Source organism: Cynocephalus volans, chromosome 9 (genome assembly GCF_027409185.1).
Source record: "Cynocephalus volans isolate mCynVol1 chromosome 9, mCynVol1.pri, whole genome shotgun sequence".
Classification (NCBI taxonomy): domain Eukaryota; kingdom Metazoa; phylum Chordata; class Mammalia; order Dermoptera; family Cynocephalidae; genus Cynocephalus; species Cynocephalus volans.
Genome location: NC_084468.1, coordinates 90,203,046 through 90,223,448, shown reverse-complemented (window position 1 = coordinate 90,223,448; position 20,403 = coordinate 90,203,046). Strand labels below are relative to the sequence as shown.

Sequence of the window (20,403 nt, the reverse complement as noted above, 5' to 3'; positions counted from 1 at the left end):
TAGTTAGTGATTTCAGCAAGTTTATCATCTTTAAGACAGGGCAACAGAGGGGGCGGCCTTCCAAACATAATTTCATAAGGTGTAATTCCTTGTATGTATGGGGTGCATCTTGCCCTTAGGAGGGCAAAGGGAAGGAGGCTCACCCAGTTCCTGCCAGTCTCTAGTTTTAATTTGGTAAGTGTTTCTCTTAAAGTCCATTTCATCTGTTCTACCTGTCCTGAAATTTGTGGCCTATAAATACAATGTAGATTCCAATTTATTTTTAATGTTTTGGCTAATAATTGGGAAATTCGGGCTGTGAAACCAGGCCATTGTCAGACCCAAAGGTTACATGTAGGCCAAATCTGGGGACAATTTCTTGTAACAATTTCTTTAACATTATCTGAGCAGTTTCAATTTTGGTAGGAAAGGCTTCTACCCATCCAGAAAAAATGTCTATGAACACCAAAAGGTAGTGATACCCGTATAGTCCAGGTTTTACCTTGGTGAAGTCAATTTCCCAGCATTCGCTAGGGTTGGCTCCTTGTATTCTGGTTCCAATGGGCAGCCTTGAGTTTGGCCCTGGATTTACTTGTGAACAAATTTCACATCTGGTAACAATGTCTTTTGTTATTTTGTCAAGATCTTGGATGTAATAATATTTTTTTAAAGTTCAGTTAATTTTGTGGATCCAAGGTGTGTTCCTTGATGTATCTGTTTAATCATCAATCTGCCTAGAGCCTGTGGTAAATAAATCCTGTGGTCTGGCAGAATTTTCTAATTCATGGCATTGTTGGAAGCTTTTAAGATCTTAGTATGTTCTACTTCTTCTTTAGTATAATAGGGGGTCGGCAGCAATTGAGGTGCTAGCTAGAATGACTATTAAAGAGTCAAATGGCCCCACTGGTTTTAATGCAGCCTCTTTGGCAGCCCAGTCTGTGGCAGTGTTACCTTGGGCTTCAAGCGAATTGTCCTTTTGTCCCCAACAATATATGATGGCCACTCTTTTTGGATACCATATGGTTTCAAGGAGGGCTAGTATTTCTGCTTTATTTTTTATTTCTTTTCCTCCTGATGTTAATAGTCCTCTCTGTTTGTATAAGGCCCCATGAACACGGGCAGTGGCAAAAGCATATCTGCTGTCAGTATATATGTTAACAGTTTTATCTTTTCCATGCTTTAAAGCCTGTGTTAGGGCTATGAGTTCAGCCTTTTGAGCAGATGTTCCTTGGCTTAAGGCTTGAGCCCAAATGACCCAATCCAAAGTTACTATGGCTTCCCTGGCATACCTGATTCCATTGGAGAAGAAACTGCTTCCATCAGTGAATAACACTTCATCAGGATCTGTCCAGGGCTCATCAGTCAGGTCCAGCCGGAGTCCTTGGGGAGTCTCAATTGTTTTGAGGCAATTATGGACAGGCTCAGTTGGGTCGTCATCTGGAAGGAGGGTAGCCGGATTTAGAACCATTGTTTTTAGGAACTTTATTTGGGGCTGATCTGGAAGTAAAGCCTGACACTGGGTGATGTGGCCATTAGTTAGCCAGCTATCTGGTGCACTCCATAGGAGGGATTGTATAGAGTAAGGGGCTACCACAGGTAGGTCTTGTCCTAGAGTTAGTTTGTTTGCCTCTTTTACTAGCAAAGCAACAGCTGCTATGGCCCAGAGGCAAGCTGACCATCCAGTAGCTACATGGTCCAATCTCTTTGAGAGGTAGGTGATGGGCCTCTGCCATGGCCCTAGGGCCTGTGTAAGTACGCCCTTAGTAATTCCCCTTGCTTCAGCAATAAACAATGTGAAGGGATTGTTTATGTCAGGCAATGCTAAGGCAGGAGCCATGGTGAGTGCCCGCTTTAGATCTTTAAAGGTCTATTGTTTAACATCAGTCCAAATTAAGGGGCTATTTCTTCCCCAGTGAACACAGATATCCAAAGGCAGCAGTAGCCCACGGCCCTCAAGAATTTGTGAACTTTTTGTTTGTTTTGAGGTCCAGGATTTTCTTAAAATTGTCTCCATTCTTCTGGACTTTCTTTGCCATTAAAAACCTTTTGAGCAAACTTGACCAAGTCAGATAACAATTTTTCTTTGAACTCTTCCTGTCTTTGAAGCTTTTTTTTTTTAATATCTGGGGCTGACTGGGTGACAAAGGCAATATTTATTGCCCACCAATTTTCTGGGGCCTCAGGGTCCACAGGAATGTAAGTCTTATAAGTCTCCACACTTCAGAAATGTGGTGGGGGACTTGTTTGGCCCTTGAATAGTTTCACTTACTTTTGATAGGTTAGTGGGCTTCTGGGCTGCTGTGTGGAGTCCCTGAAGGAGAGTGTGGTGATACTTCTCGAGAGCCCCCTTACCTTGGTCCATGTTTGGGTCTTATCTGGGTCTGTTAGAGGGGAACACGTGATCGAGATGAATGGAGTCATCAGAGGGTCGGCCATTGTGACCGGTAACAGTGTTTAGGGCCTCCCTCTGGATCCACTTGCATTCTTCCGATGTGAAGAGAGTCTGCAGGAGCTGCCAACAATCATCCCACGTAGGCTGGTGGGCAAAGGAAACAGTCTCCAGGAGGGAGATGAGGCCCTGAGGTTTTTCTGAGAAAGAAGCGTTTTGATTTTTCCAGTTGTACAAGTCACTAGTAGAAAATGGGACATAAACCATGAAGGGAACCTGATCTTGAGGAGTTCTGGGAGGCAAGGGAGCCTGTCGGAGAGGAAGTTGAGGTACAGGAGCGAGAGAGGATGGAGAAGAGTCAGGGTCACGGTCAGATAGCAGGTGGGGGAATGAGAGGAGGGTTTGAAGGAAAGGCAGGGAGAGGACTGATACGCAGTGCCATTCCGAGTATGCGGGGGGAAAGGTCAGGGCCTTAGAGGTGTCACGGAGGGTGGGAGGTGCTGTGGGGGCTGCAGGCTTCTTCAGGGAAGCTGGAAGAGAAGGCTTGGTTAGAAGGACAGTTGACCCACTTACTTGGGGGCATTTTTAAGGCATTTCTTTAGCCATGAATGCTTGTCAGAGACTATATTACTCCCAACCTGTATGTAAGGCAGTTGATCAGGATGTCCAGAATGCCCAAGATAAACGTCTTAGACCCAATAAGCTGTTAGAAAATCAGTAGTTTCATATGAGGGCCTCCCAACATTGAACGTTCTCCAGTCAAGTTCAGAGAATTTTCTGAGACCAAATGGGTTGACTGACACCCCATAATCTGCTGCCCTTATTTGGAAATACTTGAAGTTAGAAATCATGCATTCAAGGGGGCCTGCCATGTGAATCGGCCAAGATGGAGCTTGCCCCATTTGGTTACAAACAACAATGATGACAGACACACAGAAACAAACAAGTAACAGGCAGGACAACAAAACTAAGACAAGTGGCCACAACCAATTATCAAACCAATGGATCTGGCGACGTCTCGCCAAGATCCTGGACTTGGGAAGTAGTGCTGCATCCAGCCTTCCACAAAGTCCCCAAATCAGAGCTCTGATACACAAATGCAAAAATAAGTTTTTGAGATCTCACACCAAAGCTTACCTCTGGAGGTCCAAGATGTAGAGTAACAAGACAAACAAAGACTCTGGTGCCAATTGAAGAATTTGGTTGTGTTGGGCTCTCGGGCAGGGGCCAAAGGACCTTGGGGCTGAGGAATGTCTTCTCGGTGGCCTCCCATAGGGCCCACAGCAAGAGCAACCCTGGGGCCAATTTCCCTCATGGTGGCTTGCCCTACGGAGACTTGCCGAGTTGCCCTGCATCCGAAGCTGCTGTTTTTGGTTCCCCTGAGTGACAAGATCTCACTGGGGTGTCCAGAATGTTAAGAGGTTGTCTCCCAGGAAAGGAACCAAACACTTAATTAAGAACTTTAACTGTCTTTATTAGCCAGCCAGGGACTGCCTCCCCTGGGTATTTTGGGAGAGCAGCAACTAGCCTTGGTCTGGTGGAGTTTATAAAGGCAAAAACCACATTCCGTTGGCACACAGGTTTGTCCAGATGCACAACGCAAGCTAAGTAGCTAGGTTACAGAAGCCAAAAGTGAGCAGTTAAAGCAGTCAAGCATAAAAATTTTCATTGTATATGGTTCTTGTTCCTATTTAATGGTTCATTGTGTATGGTTCCTGTTTCTATGCAATGGTTTTTGTTTCTATGAGAAGTCAATGGTTTCTCACACAGAGGGGGTAGTGTGACAATGAGAATGGAGTAGTGCCTACCTAAGATGGCATTGGTCATGTGAGGGTTTTCTGTTACAATTTCTCTATTCAAGTGAGGCATTACTTAAAAAATAGGTACTACAAGTGAAAGCTTACACTTAATATAGTTAGTATCATATTTCAAAATAAATCAAAGTTTGCTATATGTTTTTTGGCTTTCTTATTTATCTAAAACCATGAGTCAAATGAATTATGATCTTTTAATGTTTATGACTCAAATAATATTAAAAGATAGTGACTCATTTTTGTTCTCTAAATCTGGCGTTCATTTTTGATAAGGCAGTATACACCAATTCTTATGTTGTGTGAGTTGCTAGCAAGAATAGACTCTGACCAGAAAGAGCAGCAATTAATGGTGTTAACAAAAAGACAACCATGGTATCACTAAGAGAAGAGGGAGACTTTTCCAGAGAGAGGAAAAAATAAAAGGAGAAAAATGCAATCTGCATATCGGGGAACACAGGTTCCAACTGGAGCAAAGTCAAGCATTCCACTGAAGGAAGAAGGCTGGCATTTATGCCTTCCAATATCAGGTTCATATGCATAATGAGCGAGGTTAAAGAAATGCTATTAATATTTATGGTGAGGCCATACAAATGGTCACAAGCAAACACAAGTACAATCATAAGACACAAAATTGTGTTGTTGTGCAGGGTCAACAGTCTGGCCCAGGCTGGTTTTGATATGGCCTCTCTTATGTGAGAAGAGGAAGAAAAATGTCCGTGGAGTCCATTTTCTGTCTAATTGGGCCATAGTTGACCCTCAAGAATGAGAAAGAAGGGGTGGATGACTGGTGCCAGTTGGATTCGTTGAGGGCAATATAGAATTCCCAGCTGTAGCTGATTTAGCCTTATCTGTTGAGAGTTGTTTTTGCTTAGTTACAGGAAAGAAAACTTCATAACAGTCGGTAAGACACATACTTGCAGACTGAGAAATACATATCCGCCCTTTCCCTCGCTGAGGCCATTTGGTTTTGTTAAACAATTTAAATGTTTCTTTTAACTACAGTGAGTCTATTTTGTCTGTCCTTTGGGGTGCATTTCACAATGGGAACTCAATACGAAATATTTTGCTAATTAAGAGGTTCTAAAATTTAATTTTATCTTCTAGTAGTAATAAAAACAAAAGAAATGTCTTATTGTCAGAGTATAGTGTTGGGAAAGGATATGAGATGTTAACAAAATCAGTCAAACATTATCAAGTACTTATTATCAAATATTTACATAATTGTAATTTAAATAAAGGATCTAATGCTTTGTATTGATTTCAAATATTTTTCTAAGATTTCTATTTGGTTCTTCTTTTTTTAACAGTTTTTATATCTTTCCTGAAATTTTCTATCTTTTAAATTATTATAACGATCTTTTTCTGTGGGTAATTTAACATATTTATCAGAGTTATTTAAAGGCCTTATCAGCTAATTGCAAGACCTATTGACTTGTTTCTTTTCTTGACTATGGAGCATGTTTTTCTTTTTCTTTGCATGTCTGATAATTTTTGGTTGCATACTAAAAATTGACAAATAAGTTAAGACTCTGAATAACAGTATCTTCATCTGAAAGTTTCTGTGCTTTCTCCTAGAAAACAGTTATATTACTAGGGGCTCATCTCAAATTTGTAGAGGTTTAGTTTTATACTTTGTTAGGGTAAATCTATTTTAATTTTTCCCTTGGTTTTAGGGTTAATCTTTTAATCCCAGGCATAGTATTTATTCCTAAGGCATAGACTTTCTGAGAAAACCCAAGGTACCCTCATATATATATATATATATACAGACATATATATATGTATACATATACATATACATATATACACATATACATATATACATATGTATAGAGACATAAGTATACATACGCTTATATGCACACATGTGTGTATATATGAGTGTGTCTATATACATATAAATATGCAAGCTACTCTGTATATACTATATACAATATATACACCATATATTATATAATGTCAGAGTAGCTTCTACGTATATAAAGCATACACACACACACACATAAAGTTTAACAAAAAGTTTAACCAAAAGTTTACAAAGTGTGTGTGTGTGTGTGTGTGTGTGTGTGTATGCTTTATATACATAGAAGCTACTCTGACATTACTGGGACCCAGAACCCCTAAATTTCTTATATAGGAAACTTCTTTATAATATGTCCTGTCTTTTTTCTTTGGCTGTATGGTTTGTTTTGTCTGTGTTTATACATGCTTTCTCCATATCTCCCTCATGCTTTAACCCTTTTGATTTGGATTTTGCCTCCACAGCATCACCAGAGATGCATGAAAATATTTAAGACATATTTTGGTGTCTTCCTTAACAGGATTTGCCAAGGGATTGAATGGGGCAGTGAAAATGAGGGAAAGCAAGGGAACAATAATGACTTCTAAGTGTCTGGCTTTAGCAATTGGATGGATGGTAACACCACTTACTGGGATGAGGATGTTCACAGGAAGAATATAGATTTTATAGGGGGGAAAATGAGCTTTTTTTAATACATAAAATTTTGAGATGTCTTTGAGACATCCAGATGGATATAGCTGTCTGGGGGGAAATGGTGGCTAGAAAAGGGTTCTTTAAAAGTGCTTCCTTCTCATCTGCAACTTTGCTAATTCTCCTGAATGAAGCAGCAGCTTTCACAAAACAGTGGGCAGAGCTCAGAAGGGTGTGTGAAGCCCAGGGGGGTGCTGCAATCAAAGAAAGAAAGGCACAGAGTTTTACTCAACAACCTCATCATTCTTGAGACTGTGAGACAGCTAATTCCACCCTAGGTACACATGGCGCAGACTGCCTCACCACCTCCCTCTCAAGGCACCCGGCTGGCCAACAGGAGAGGACACTGTTCTCCCTGCCAAGGTTTGCAGATTTGTAGCCCTGAAAGGAACACTTTCACTTTATCTTTATAGACAAGGGTGGAAAGAGACTGGAATTGGAAAAAGAAAATAAAAACAAACCATAGGGAACCCAGCTGCTACAAACAAGACAAAGGAGGTGAGCATCTAGAATAAGCTGTATGCCATGAACTAAAACACAAGCAATACAATCACTTAAACTATGGCATGAAAAGAAATCATGAGACTAAATATATGATTTTTAAATTTAAAATTCTAGGACTAATGGGTACAAGCTATGCTATCTACCCTAAGTGAACTGTGTATTGAAACAGCACACTGTACCCCACAAATATGTACAAATAAAAGTTAAAATTAAATAAGTAAATTTAAAACTCTAATTGCTTAAAAAAAAGGATATTACTGTTGAAAAGTGAAGAAATATATCAAACTATATACATTATACAGATATATACATATGTATATACACGTACATACATACATATGTATACACACACATACATACCTAAAACACCTAAGGCTCTTAAGGGAATAAAAAACAGAATCTTCAGAAACAGGTCCAGGTTAGAAATATGAATTCATTCTCTTGAATAACCAAAAGTTTACTGTATATGTTTAATTTCCTTTCACTCCAGAATCATCCTTCTCTACCTTTTGTATTATGTGTTATCTACTGTTCTAGGCACACTAAGCACGGGTCATTAAGAAACGAGGATGAAATTACTAGAGATTTCTCACCATGTAATCCACAAATCTACTTGCATATACACTCTATATTCTTCCCTCTTATTACAATGAGAAAATTCCCCACCTCTCAAAAGTTTGTGGATTTCATTCATTCATATTCTCTTGAAAAGCACGAGCCTTTAGTTGTACTCAATGACCTATTGGCTTATTCCAATAGCATTCAAACATCATTCAGCATGTCTAATTTTAGGAAGTTATCTTTTGATCCCCCATTTCTCCCCTACCCAGCTTCCAACCTATATTCCTTCATCATAACTAACCAAACGAATTGTTTATACATGCTTTCTTCATATCTCACTCTCACCCTTTCAATTTGGATTTTGCCTGCACAACTTCACCAGAAGTGATCTTGTTCAGTTAATCACTTGCCTACATGGAAATGGTAATTTCTTACCTTACTAAACCTTCGAGCAGCATTCAATAGGATTGGCAATCCTACCCCTTAAAGGAGATTAAATAAATAAATAAACAAACAAACAAACTGTTTTCTTGACTTTCCTGACCACAGTCTAGTAGTTTTCTTGCCAAATCGTTACTGCTCCTTCCTTATATCCTTTCCAGATCTTTTCTTGTATCTTACTTCAAAATATCTGAGTTACTTGGAGCTTGGTCTGAGCTACTTCTCACTCTTCATTCTCTGAAATGTGTGTTTCAAGTCAATACTTCCTCTATGAGCTCTAAGTTTATATAATCATCTACATACTTGACATCTCTGCTTTGGTTGTTTCTCAAGTATTTTTAAATTATAATACAAAAAATGGCCCCTAATATTAAGTGTCCACATCTAACATGAAAATAGCCTCTTCCTACACTCACTCAAATATCAGTAAATGGCATTTTCACTTACCCAGACACTAAATTCAGAAGAGTCATTATTGAACATTCCTTCTCCCTCTTGTCATACCTGATCCATCACCAAGGTCTAATGACTCTCCTTCCTAAAAATATCTCCCATCTCTCTACTTCTGTCCAACTCCATTACAATAATTCTCCAAGATACTATTACTGGTCATCAGGACCACCATAACAGCCTCCCAACTGGTTTTCGCAGGTCTACACTTGTTCTCCTCACATTCATTCTCCATTCAGCAGCCAAGATGATGTTTGTTGTATCTAAATTGATTCAGGCAATCTGCTTACAATTTTTCAAAGGTTTCCCAATATATTTAAGAAAGTAAATGAAAGAAAGTGCAAACCCTGAAAATAATGTACAAGACCCCGTAGAATCTTGCTGCTGCTTACTCTGCCAACCTAATTCTGTGTGACCTTGCCACGCATGCACTGTGTTGCACTGATGCTTTCTCTCATCCACTGCTGGATGTCAGTAGAGTGTGTCCATTTTTTATTTTAGTAAAAGGCTTAGTGAGTTTTATATTCATTAAAGAAACTGTAAATACATGGATTTATTTAATCTTCAGGGCAAACCTTTGACCATAGATATCATTTCTACACTTTATGAATGAGGCAATTAAAACAAAGGAAGTGCAGTGATTTCTCAAGATCCCAAAGGCAAATTCATTGCTAGGATTACTGGGTTTCTTAGTTTCTCACTAGCAAGGACTCATTCTGTATACATACACCCTGTTTCTCAAGACCCTTAGGAATAGCCCTTGCTTCTCTCCTCATTTATCATGCTCATGGGGTGCTTAAGTGGAAGGGTACACAGTATCCTTCTCTTCTAAGAGACAGCCCATTTTATGTGAGATGAGATGTTTTCTTCAAGGCAAAAGAGTCAAAAAAGAATTTGGAATGGTGGCATGGTCATGGAAGCTTCAAGTTGGAGACTGGTTTATCTATCTCTATGAGTATAGACAGATTTATCAGAACTAAAACTTGTGAAATAGGGACTCAGTGCTTTAAATGTTTTATGTGCTCTCTGGCCTTGCCGCTCTAACAGTGTGATTTTCCTTTGGTGACTGTTACAGAATGTTAGAGCCAACCGGCTAATGCATAAAGTGAAGCACTTCAAAGTGCTAAGCATTGCATTCTGTAACACAGAATCTGTATCAACAGAAATTGGCCACAGTAAAGTAATAAAAATAAAGATGTAGAAATAGATGTTTGAAAGGTAGGATGAGAAAGTCCTTACGTAGAGCACAGGATAAAAAATTTGAAAACACTGCTGTATCTTCCAGAATTTATGAGAAAGAAACTTGAAATACAGAGGCAGAAATGGACTCTCTACTACTGTCAAGTTACAATATAACAATCCAGTCCATCTAGTAAGAGCAGAAGACATAGATCAAAAACTATGGAACTCCATTCCCATTGCAAGACTACTTTATTGCAGTTCATTATGAATTAGTATTTTTATATATTTTGTCTATATGTTGTGAATAGTATACTTTTATTACATTTTTATGTTAATTTGCTAGAAGTATACCTTTAAAGTAGACCTCACTTTTTACCCATATTTGATATTCCTTACTTTTCTAAATAACGGTTGTCTCAGAAACATGAATTGGCCCCAATATTCATAATAAGTGAAAATTGCTTTTTAAAAATTCTTCTTGAAATTGATTTTGTTTGGATAATTGATAGTGGTAAATAAATCTACCTCTATTGTTTTTGTAAAGCACAGAAGTTGTTTGCTGTCTATTTTCTATTTTAATTCTCTTCCTATAAAAACAAACAGGTAGAATCAGCTCTGCTCCTTCAGAGGTGAATATCTAAGTGTGATAACTAAAAAGTCTTTTGCTTTAATCAAAGGAACCACTGTTCAGTCTAAGTTCGAGTGACAGATTCAACTGGAGTTTTAAGTTGCATGAAAACCAAGACTAATCTATTGCCTCACTCAGCAAGCATGCATTCTGTGTGCTTGTTATTCTTTCTGCTGCAAAAGAATTAGCAAGGAAAACAGTGCTTGTGAGGAAGTCATATATAACCTAAGATAGGCTCAACTGATGGAAATGAAGACCCTGGTCTATCTCTTACATTGCTGAAAGCAATTTTAGAGGCAATCCAAACCACTCTGGAGATCTCCATTTTTACTGGGACCCTGCACCATATTTTGCTTACTACTTTGCTAGAATAAAGTTATATAGTATACTGCCCTCAGCATCTCAAACATTGTATTTGAGATGTCTACTCAGGCTACCATAACAAAATGCCATAGACTGAGTGGTTTAAACAACAGAAATTTATGTTCTTACAATTCTAAAGGCCAGAAGTGTGAAATCAAGGTATCAATGGGGGTTGATTTCTTCTGAGGCCTCTTCCTTGGCTTGCAGATGGCTACAACCCTGTGTCTTCACATGCTCTTTGTTGCGTGTGTCTGTGTACTAATCTCTTCTCCTTTTAATGATACCAGTCATATTGAATTAGTGCCCACCCCAATAACGTCATCTTAATTTAATTACCTCTTTAAAACTCCTATGTCGAAATATAATCACATTCTGAGGTACTGATGATTGGCATTTCAACATATGAATTTTGGGAGGATACAATTCCACCCATAACACTATGCACACTGGTCCCCCAAAATTCCTTTCCTTCTCACAGGCAAAATACATTCACCCAATCCCAACAGCCCCAGCAATCTTAACTCTTTCCAGCATCAACTCTAAGTTCAGAATTTCATTTACATCATCTAATTGATGTATGGTCGAAGACTTGAGGTATGATTCATCCTGAGGCAAAATTCCTCTCCAGCTGTGAAATGTGAAACCAGACAACTTAGCTGCTTCCAAAATACAGTGGTGGAAAAAACATAGTGTAGACATTTCCATTCCAAAAGGAAGAAATCAGAAAGAGAAAAGGAGTGATGGGTCCTAATGAAGTCCAAAACCTAGCAGGGCTAACTCCATTAAATTTTAATGGTCAAGAATAATCTTCTTTGGCATGATGCTATGTCCTATGACCCAAAAGGCCAGTGGCCACACTCCCCAGGCCCTGAGCAGTGCCCCAATCTCTCTGGAACTGAGGAGAACACAACCCTATCTCCCCAGCCTGTGCTTTCTAGGCCCATGGTGACAATGGCAGCCCTGCCAACCTCTGACGTGCCTTGGGAGTCATTCTTCCCTTTTCTGGAAGGATAATACATGTTTGCAGCTGGATAGCTCTATTAGCCTGTCCTGCGGAATCACAGAAATCTGGCATCCTTTCTTCATTCTGTCCCATCTCTGTCCCCTTCAGTCCAAACCTGCAGCATTTTTACCGGTATAACACCATCTCTATTCCTGCCTTTTGCTGGGATGCCTGATTAGATCCATTATGTCACATTCCACAATCTTTATTCCTTCTGCCTTAATATACTTATTTTTCTAATGCCATTCATCTTGTCTTCCTTTTTGTGTCTACAACTTTTTCTTTGATTTCAGATCATTATAGGCCTAAAATCTTACAATGCTCTCAAAAACCAAGTGTCCAACGGAAAAATAAAATTACCTTAAAAATAAAATGTGACCAATGAAATGTAAAGGAGTAAAAACATAACACAGAAAAATATTTTCCATATTTGTATACATATGCACATATGTTTTTTTTTTTTCCATTGGGTTTGATACCATTTTTTATAGGCATTGCTGTAGGCTGATGTTAATTGAATGCACACGTTAGTTGCCTTTGGCAAGAGTGTTCAGTTTCATGAATGACACTAACATAATATGCCTATATTAACATAACCCTGAAATTACTGGCAAAATTCAACTCATCTTCTGGGCCATCCTGCTCTGTTTTCACAGGTACTACTAAATTCTCATTTTCTCACTTGGTACTGAAATTCTTAAGTGTAGTCTTTGAAACTGAAACACCAAAAGCCAAAATTAAATAGTCCATGAAGTACTACTTTGAATTTCAATGCTTTTTATTAATATTTTTTTCTGTATCTTAACCTTGAAAACATTATTTTAGTCTGCTAATCTGTGGTTAAAGTAAGCAGGCCTGTAATACTCACTTAAAAAAATATAATGATCTATTCTAGAACATTTGTCAGAGGAAAGATATGGAGAAGTGGTAGGGTGCAGTCCATGAGATGGTTGTCCAAAACATATGCTCCGAGGAGATTCTAATAAAAAACAAGAAGTTTCCTGTCACACAGAGGTGACCATTTCTAGTTCAGACATTTAGAAAGAATATCCTGTACTGAGGAATATGACTCAGATTTTTTTAAAGGTTGGCATTATTTTATTTAATTTCCAAGACTGATTCTCTTATGACCTAAACCTCACAGTCATCCATCCTACACTAATTTAATGTGATAGATAAAAACAGCTGCAGGCATTCCAGTCTAACCTGTACAGGATACAAAAATCAAAGATTTTTTTCCTCTTTGATACAGGAGAAAATGTTGCCAAGGCTTATTCTCATTAACATATGACATGCATTTCCATCCTACCTATGTGGTTAAACTGGATTCTTAACTACTAGAACTTTGTTAAGAGTTACACCATTTGTCCCCACCTGCTTTCCTCCTGCTTGTAAGTTCCTGTACCAAAGACAATGGGTGGCCACAACCATGCATGTTGCCATGGAAAATAACTCCCATTGCCTCAGAAGCAGGATATGTCTTTCAGCTTCATGAAATACCCAATATCAATCAACCTTTATATCAAGTTACAATAAAATTTGTTAAGACATGATAAGAGATTTTAATCTTCTCTATTCCGCACAAGAATATTGCCTAAAATCCCAGGAGTTTGAGGGAGTCTACCAACTGATTCCCTTTCCTGCTTAGCATTCATACCTTGTCTGTGCTAGTGCCGTTGTTCAGCCATGCGACACAGTGGCAACTGCTCATAGAATTTGCTCATCTATCATTGCTTGAGCTTTGCGCTTTGAGGAGCTCTTTTCCTTAGCATTTCATGAGGGGGGGGATTTGCAATTTTGTAATTTCAGCATTTCACAAAGCAAGATAATTTCTCCCACCCCAGAGCCTGCTTTTGCATTTACCTCAAAACTAGGGTCCTGAGAGTTCAACATCAGAAATAACTCCACAATATTTTGTGAGCAGAGAGCTAAAGTAACAGTATTTTATAGAAATAAATACAATATATCATAGCAGTTGTTTCACTTTAAAAGACCCTTTTTTTTAGGGTCTTTAGGTGTTTTCTAAAAATCTTCAAATACATTTCTAAATCTTTTGCAACAAGGTTCTAAAGGCCCTATATATGTGAGTTAGAAGTTATCTGAAACTTCTGTTCTGTTCTCCACATGCACTTTAATTTCTTCCACGTTCTTATGGACTTTTTCACATTACCAAAGTCACTTTAAAAGACTGATAGCCTTAGTATGTCTTCAGCTATTGTTGGAAAACAATTTCATGCACAGGGAGTTTTTGGTTATTCTGTATAAAAGGGTTCACATGAACTCCATGTTCACATTCTCATAGATATATAGATATAGATGATATAGATATAGATATAGATAGATATACTTTGTTGTTGTTCTTAACATGTATTCAGAATAAAATTAAATGCTTTCATGTGACCATAGCAATATATGGTTATATTATTTTTGTGCTCATTCTCCTTACCTGAATTTGTTTGCCTTGAAAGGAGAAATAGCAGTAAATGTTATGCTTGTTTTATATACACACACTCACTTTAAACTTGGAGAACAAATGATACCAGTAGGTAAAGACTGAGTAAAATCTTGGACGTCACTTAACCTATGTATCTTTCACTTTCTTTCATTTTGTATTCACTTTCATTTATTTATTTTAAAAAATTTGGACTCCCCATTATGTGTGAAGTCCAGTCTAGGTGCCTGGAATACATCAGTGAACAAAACAAGGAGAAAATTGTTGCTTTTTTATATTCTAGCATGAGGAAACACAATGTAAAGAATAAACATAACAAATTAAAAATAAAGAGCTAGCTTATGGGTTTTAGGATTGCTGGAAGGGCAGATTACAGTTTTGAATAGGTTGACCAGGATAGGATTCACAGGAAAAGTAACAATTGTGCAAAAGCTTAAAGAAGATGAGGGAGTTAGCCAGTGGGAATCTTGGCAGAAGAGTACTCTGGGAAGAGGGAGGGAAAATAATCTAGGGCAGGAGCCTGACTACCTTGTTCAAAAAATGGTAGAATGTTCACATATTCCAGAGTGAAAATGTCAATAGAACCCATCTCATTCAGTCTAATATTCCCTGAGCCTACAGGTAGCAGGCACACATTGAGTCATTCTTCATTACAATAAACAAGTGCATTCTGTGTTAGTCCATTTCTGTTACTTATAACAGAATACTTGAAACTGGGTCATTTATAAAGAAATAAAATGTATTTTTTTACAGTTTTGGAGGCTGGGAAGTCCAGAGTCCAGGGAACACACCTGGTGAGGACCTTTTCCCAGTGGTGACTCTATAGCAATGCAGGGTAACACATAGCGAAATGGTTGAGCAAGAGAGAGATATCTCTGTCTTTGCTCTCCTTTTAAAGCCATCAGAACTATACCCATTACCACTTAAGCTATCATCCTATTACTACATGAATGGATCAATCCATTCATGGGGGTATAGTCCTCACAGTCTAATCACCTTTTTAAGGCCCCACCTTTCAATTACCATAATAGGATTTCCCACCCTCTTTTTTTTCTTTTTCTTTTACCAGAGATGGTAATTTTTGACAGTTTTTTTTTATTGAAAGATAATTAATTATATGTATTTGTGGAGATTGGAACCAAATGTTGACGCAAGTGTACAATCTGTGGTGATCAAAGCAGGGTAATTAGTATACTTATGTTTAAAAAATGTAATCACTTTGTGACCCTTAACAGCCCTACTCCCTCTTTCCCATTCCCACCTCTAATAACCACAGTTCTGTTCTCTCTCTTTTATTTTTTGAATGTTTAATGTATTATTGTGATTGTTTCTTTCTTTTTCTTTCTTTTCTTTTAGTTTCCACTTATTAGTGAGAACATATGGTATTTCTCTTTCTGTTCCTAGATTATTTCACTTAACATAATTTTCTCTAAGTTTACCCATGTTGCTGCAAAAGGCAAAATTTCATTCTTTTTTGATAGCAGAGTAGTATTCCATTGAGTATATATACCACATTTTCCTTATCCACTCATCTGTCAATGGTCATTTAGGTTGATTCCAACTCTTAGCTATTTTAAATAGAGCTTCAATAAAGGTGGGAGTCCAGGTATCCCTTTGACATGATGATATCCATTCCTTTGGGTATATACCCAGCAATGGGATTGCTGGGTCATATGACAGTTCTATCTGTAGTTATTTGAAGAAACTCCATACTGTTTTCCATAATGGCTGCACTAATTCGCACCCTGTTATCATTGTTACAGTGGGGAGTAAGTTTCAATGGGTTTGGGGGATACTCAATCCATAGCACATTCTCATAAATATTATTTTCAGTTTTATTTGCACATGTTTGTACTCACCATATTTCTATGCATTTTTACAAAAATTTTACATTTTCTTTTTTTTAATTATATGGCAAGCTTCAGGATAAAGTGTTGGTTCTCTATCATTGTATTTCTCAATTTGTTTCTTTCCTAGACCCAACAGACATTCAACAAATTGTTTTAACTGCAAACAAGAAAAAAAAAAAAAAAAAGACTTAAGAGTTTGAGTTTTAAAGACCCTAACTTAGTTCCATGAATCACAGTGGTAAAATCTTTTGGTCTTTGCCTCAGTTTCCTAATGTGTAATTGAAAGGCAATTAATAAGTTGTTAAATATATGAAATACTGCATAAGTATAAATTTAAAATGGCTCTTACTTGTATTCCATAAATATGTGAATAAGAAATATAAGAGATAAAAATGTAGAAATATGAATGCAATTCTTCAGAAGAACACAATGGAATTTGAAGAACACTGAAAAAATCAAATGAATTTAAATGGTGTGGCCAGTGATGACATTCTGTGAGCTATTGATCTGGATTTTCAGCTCTGCTGGCCAATTTTCCATTAGCTCACTACTAGTCACCTGCATTGTACGGTGATTAGGCCCTTAGGGAAGTTTTGCCTTCCACACCGATCCTTTTCATGCTTTGTCTATTTCTAGAATCATGTCTTTCATGACTCTTAACCTTGCCAACTTTCATCTGAATCCCTAACTTGCAGTCAAATGACAAGTCAAGTTCATAAATAATATACTTTCCTAGTTCTAAGCTGCCTCATAGACCATTTACTTCAGGACTATCTCTGATGTGTATTAATCTGACTGCAGGTAAGCCTCAAAATTCTTTTGTTTAATATAACTTATTCTAAACTTTTTACTATTTCCAAATTCCAAATTTAGTGGACAGATTAATGATGAGAAATGTTAAATGAGGTAGTCAGACAATATTATTTTAATTCCTTTTTATACACAAATCTGAGCTGCTCAGTGCTCAGTACCTTTGATTCTACCTTTATTATAGACACAGACAATGGAACAGATTTTTTTTTTCATTTAGAGACACATAAAACATCCTTCTCATTCAAACTCCAGTTGCAAATAGTATGTTGCCATTCATCATTCATTCACTCTATATCTATCAACCTCCAGCTATATACAAGGGTCTGAGCAAGATGTTGGGAATATTAAGATAATAAAGCATTGTCTTTGCCTTTCAGGAATTTAAGGCCTAGTAGAAGAGAAGTAGAGGCTGACATTCTATTTTGGCTAGGGCCTTCAGCACATTATCGTTCAAAAGTGTGGAATCAAAGGAAATGGCCTACACTTATCAAACTCATAGAGCTGATGTATAAAACAGTTGTATAAGCCAATTGCCTATTTACAAATTTAAAATTAGTGATATTTCCTCAGACTAATACGAATATTCATAATCACTATCTAGGTAAATATTCCTCGGTATTATATTATAAGAGAAACCAAATTAAAATTCAGAAGGTTGCTTAGTGAGCATGGTATTAAAATAATCTGAATAGCTTTAAGCTATAGTCAGGCTATTATAAATACTTATGAACCAGCCCAGTCCTTGTAGTCCACTATTCCTCCATAGTGACTTAACAGTCAGTTTCCCCAGACATAATACCTCTGCTAACATACAATACAGGCTAGCACAGCCAAATCCTAGCTCCTGGCTCTCTCTCCTCCAGGCTGTCTGGGTTTCTGTAAACACTCATTTTTTTCAGGCCAATTAAAATATATTTTTCTATGTTTGGGTTAGTGCCATCCATTCTGTTGGGTTGGTAGAAATGGAATGGCAGCACCATCATACTTTCTTGAGACTTACCTTAGGCAACAGTCCCTATATTATTTCACCATTTTTTAATATATTGTCTATTCCTTAGGCATGCTTGGCATTTAACTGTATTGACAGAAACAATATGATTTGCAGTAAATTATTGGAACTATTATACTTAATGACTTAAATTTGTGAAAAATGACTTTCTTTCATTCTAGGTTGTGAAAATGATGATTATTGTCGTGGTGATATTTGCCATCTGTTGGCTGCCCTATCATATTTACTTCATCCTCACTGCAATCTATCAACAATTAAATAGGTGGAAATACATCCAGCAGGTCTACCTGGCTAGCTTTTGGCTGGCAATGAGCTCAACCATGTACAATCCCATCATCTATTGCTGTCTGAATAAGAGGTAAAAACAAAACTACCAAATGCAAGTTTCTTGTCACTCCTGCCTTCACTGGAAGCAATAACATTGTTCCAGCTTCCTGGTACAAATTTAACATGCAAAAGGAGGGAAAATTTCTGAATTCCCTGAGAGGAACACAGAGCCTGATTTTTAAAAATACTTTTCTACTTTACAGAATATCCCACCTTAACAATTACATGCTCAAAAGCAATGTTCTTAGAGGTTCTAACTGGGCCATTTTTATATAGGCCAACTTATACCTCTAAACCTTCAATCATTTTATCTGTCTAAGAAAAAGAAATGCCCTCATTATTGAAGAAGGGGAGTTGAATATGTGTTCAAATCCTCAAATAAATTAAGGTACTTCCTAGAAATTCACAGATAATTTCTACGATAGAGAAATGATGGCATAAATGAGTGGAATCTATTAAATAAGGTATGTTGTAAATAGATTTCAAAATAGAAGGTGTTGCCGTGAGGGTGGCAGAAATAACAGTAAGGACAAGGAGAGTTGTAATCCTCCATCCTGAATAATGGGGGTGGGAGAGGACATGGGGGCACCTACAGCCTCCATGGGAAATGCTTGTGAAAAATTGGGGTGGTCAAGGGAAAGATGTTTATAAAGTAAAGTTAAAAAAATAGGAATATTTATAGTCAAATTTAAGACTAGAAAAAAGGTAAAATGTGGCTTCCAGATAAAAGCACTTTAAATGTATGGTTACAACATAGAGAAGTAGGGTTAAATTTCATAGTTGTCGATTCCCTTAATAAACCAATATGTTTTGTGCACAGGTAGAAATGGAACTTTATGTAAGTAACTGCACGAACTAAATCCTAAACTGTCTTCATAGTTGGGGCCCCAGCACACCGTGCCTTAAGTTTCTTAAATACTTAATTAACTTGTACATTTTTTACTAGTTGCATTAGCCATATCTCAATTCAAGCCACCCCACAAGCAGTTCATCTGCTTTTAATCAACTTCATTTAATGGTTTACAAAGACAAAGATTTTGCACTTTAATATATGGTTAGATAAAAACCATCAAGATTAGCAATTAATTCCAACATTAAATAAGACTTTAATTTATAAATGTGCACTTATTTCTGAAAGAAGCTATTTTGAAATATGTCATTTTTAAGTTCCATAACCGGCAAGCCTAATTTAATTATACTTCTGTAAATGTACAAAATTATTACAGGGAAGTACACTGTTTCTTTGGCATATTGATTACCTGATGCTGTACTTTCATTATTTGATAACTTGCTTCTCATCGATGGGAAAGTAAGATTAAATTCAAATTAAGATTAAATTCAAACAAATACTGTGACATAAACTTTAAAAGTTTGACTAGAAAATCAAGTTCAAAAACTCAGTCGGCATAAAAGGCTAATGTAGAATTTTCTGTGGCAGCCAAAGGACATGCCCGCTTGAAAACACGACTTTTTCTTTCTGTGTCCCGCTTCTGCTCAGATTTCGAGCTGGCTTCAAGAGAGCATTTCGCTGGTGTCCTTTCGTCGAAGTTTCCAGCTACGACGAGCTGGAGCTCAAGACCACCAGGTTTCACCCGACTCGGCAAAGCAGCCTGTACACCGTGACCCGGATGGAGTCCGTGACGGTGGTGTGTGACCCCAGGGACGCGGGCCCTGCCAAATGCAGTCGGAAGAAGAGAACCACGCCAAGAGAACCAAGCTTCGATGGCGGCTCCCACAGCAATTCCAAATCTGCCTCCACCACTTCCAGTTTCATAAACTCACCCTATACCTCTGTGGATGAATATTCTTAAATCCATTTCCTCAAGTGAGAGATTAATGTGACAATCATGCTGCCAGCCTAGGTCCCCATTGTCCTGTTCATCAGTCCTGTCCTGCATACGCTCTAGAAACAGAAGGGCACTTTTTAGGCAGCAATGCTTAAATTGAGAAAGGTAGTATATAAATGTGGCAAAGGCACGATTAAGGTATCAGACCCCCTCCCCCCCAAAATAAAATAGGCTTCAAATGTATTCTTTGAAAACTCTAAATTATTATATGCAACCAACAAAAATATATCTGAAAAATACCTGTAAAGTGTCCAGTTTTTCTCATTTAAAAATTGCAATATATATTTGTGACACTAATAA

General features: G+C 37.6%; 1 protein-coding gene across 1 annotated transcript in view; it reads left to right on the top strand.

The window, feature by feature from the left end:
- Positions 1–20,067, top strand: part of TACR3 (tachykinin receptor 3) — an 80,586-nt gene extending 60,519 nt beyond the window's left edge. Inside the window, exons 4-5 of the mRNA XM_063108696.1 lie at positions 18,091–18,287; positions 19,755–20,067. Coding sequence (XP_062964766.1) covers positions 18,091–18,287; positions 19,755–20,067 — 510 coding nt within the window. The remainder of the gene's footprint in view (positions 1–18,090; positions 18,288–19,754) is intronic.
- The last annotated feature ends 336 nt before the right edge of the window (positions 20,068–20,403 follow it).